The 2,295-nt window shown below is 26.7% G+C and overlaps 1 protein-coding gene across 1 annotated transcript; it reads left to right on the top strand.

Moving 5' to 3' along the window:
• Nucleotides 1-388: 388 nt before the first annotated feature.
• Nucleotides 389-1,235, top strand: LOC107944077 (VQ motif-containing protein 10). Its single transcript, XM_016877894.2, has one exon. The coding sequence runs from the start codon at nt 565-567 to the stop codon at nt 940-942; it is 378 nt and encodes a 125-aa protein (XP_016733383.1). The 5' UTR covers nt 389-564; the 3' UTR covers nt 943-1,235.
• Nucleotides 1,236-2,295: the final 1,060 nt, after the last annotated feature.

The raw sequence follows: 2,295 nt of genomic DNA, 5'->3' as shown, positions 1-2,295 counted from the left end.
GTAAATAAAAATATTGAATATGTAAATTATAAGGGTTTATATTCTAAATTTTGTAATATTATTTAATACTATTTTAGAGAAGCTAAACTAATGGCGATACTTTTTTTTCTTCTTACATAGTTTTTACATAGTATTAAATTCAGAAATTATTTTATTAAAAATGTCAAATAATCTAATTTAATAGAAGTCCTTTAACTATCAATTCGACTTCAATTGTTATATAAAAAAATAATTGGACTAAATGTCTGAAATTAAATGTAAAAGGACTAAATTTTAAATATATGATGAGTAAAAGGAGTTGGAGTGCAATTAGAGCTATATTTAATCATTTACCCTTTAAAATAGTCAACTTGGTTTCATTTCTCCAATAACTGCGCAACCGGTATCGGTCCCTTCATCGTTTCCCCTATATAAAACAATCCCCCCAAAGCCCTTCAACTCACATCTCTCAACTTTCCTTCTACATCTAAAGCACTGCCGTGTGTATTCAAGCAAATAATTATCTGTGTTATAATAATAACACCAATTCCTTTCTTTTTTTTGTGTGTGTTGGTTTTCTTTTCAATGGCGACTACCATTACTACTTCATCTCATGAAGGTGTTAAAGTAGTGATAATCGATACTCAGTACGTTGAAACCGATCCCCTCAGTTTCAAATCTGTAGTTCAAAGGCTTACAGGCAAGGATAGTTGCGTTTCATGGATAGAGGAGAGTTCGTTTCCCTGTAGTAAAACCCAAACAAATTATAATGTTGCTGCCGGAAAGGTTTCAGCTGAAGGGTCATATGGCACAGCCACCGCAGGAGGCGGCTATGGTTGTGACGGTGGTGGTGGTTGTCATGTACCCGTGTTTACTACGCGTTTAAGTTTTAAAGACTTGGATAGGTTGATCCTGGAGGCTCCTCCATTGGACGAGTTGAGCTGGTTGTTGGCTGAGTGCTAGATACGATTTGCAATATATACCCACAATTAATTTTTGTAATGACATTCTCTTTTTGGAATTTTTTATATTGCTGTTTATGCAGTATTTTCTCTTCGTTAAGACATCGTTTGGATTGCATTGAAGCTCAGTTGAATGCGTTTAATAATGGTGTTTAGATTACACCATTAGAGTGAGATTGAGCAATTGATGCCCACAATTTTGTCTAGTGATCCCACTAAAACCTCTTTTTAACCTTCATGTATCTTGTTTTATTTTCTAAATTATATACTCTAAATATTTCTAATGTATTTATATTCTCAATAACAAATGGTGGACTGTCATGGTAATATGATACTTTATTAAATATTAATTCAAATTTAATATTATTTTTTATACAACATTAAGAGTAGAGATGAAGTAATATGATTTGAACCCGTGTCAAATGAATGTTGATAAAAATTCTGACCATCATTCTATGAAATTTACTTAAATTACTTAGCTAAAATATTTATATAAACTTATAAATATTATTAAAATTTTAAATGATAAATGTTTTTTTCAATCATTTAAATGTTAACTACACTCTTAATGAAAATAACCATTATTAAATAAAATATAAATAATTACATCAATGAAAAAACTTATCAAATAATTCTCTTTTTTTCATATATAAAAAGAACAATTTAATCATCATTATTTTTTACTTTCACCTCGTTATCATCACTATTTTTAAATCTAATCATACAGTCAATTAACTTTTTTAATGATCTAATCATTAATTTTAATATCACTGTTGTAGTATTCAATTTCATCGTTACAATGATTAATCTTTGCACTATTTTTTAATTTTAGTAAAGTCAATCTTATCACTCATCCAAATGGACCATTAAATTATCCATCTTATATATTTATATATATATATATATTATTTAGTATGATTTTTAATGAAGGAAAACTCAAGTTTAAACTCTAGAGATGCCATTGTAAGAAAGATTAACCACGAACCTTGAAATGGTTAATCTTCATGATTCATAAAATGAACACATAGGTAGAGATGATATCAGTTTGGTTTGATTGGACTTTTTGAATTTCTTAAACCATCCATTATAATTCAATTTGATTCTCAATTTTTTCATACTAATTTTTTATTTTAAATTTTTAAATTTATTTTAACAAAAATGAACTTTGTATGTTTTTTAATATTGTTTGGCGACGTTTCAAAATCTTTTTCATAAATATTTTTAAAAAATAATAATTTTAAAGTAAATAAAAAATCATCAATAATTTTTATATAATAATTTTAAAAAAATATTTTTATACAAACTTTTAAGTAAATTTCATTATTTTTAATATAAAATATTTATTTATATATCA

Source organism: Gossypium hirsutum, chromosome A10 (genome assembly GCF_007990345.1).
Source record: "Gossypium hirsutum isolate 1008001.06 chromosome A10, Gossypium_hirsutum_v2.1, whole genome shotgun sequence".
Taxonomy (NCBI): domain Eukaryota; kingdom Viridiplantae; phylum Streptophyta; class Magnoliopsida; order Malvales; family Malvaceae; genus Gossypium; species Gossypium hirsutum.
Note: the sequence above shows the minus strand (reverse complement) of the source record. Positions and strands in the feature narration are given on the sequence as shown.

What these genes read in the sequence shown, in the direction of transcription:
- LOC107944077 (XM_016877894.2), top strand. Translation starts at nt 565, where the DNA reads ATGGCGACTACCATTACTACTTCATCTCATGAAGGTGTTAAAGTAGTG.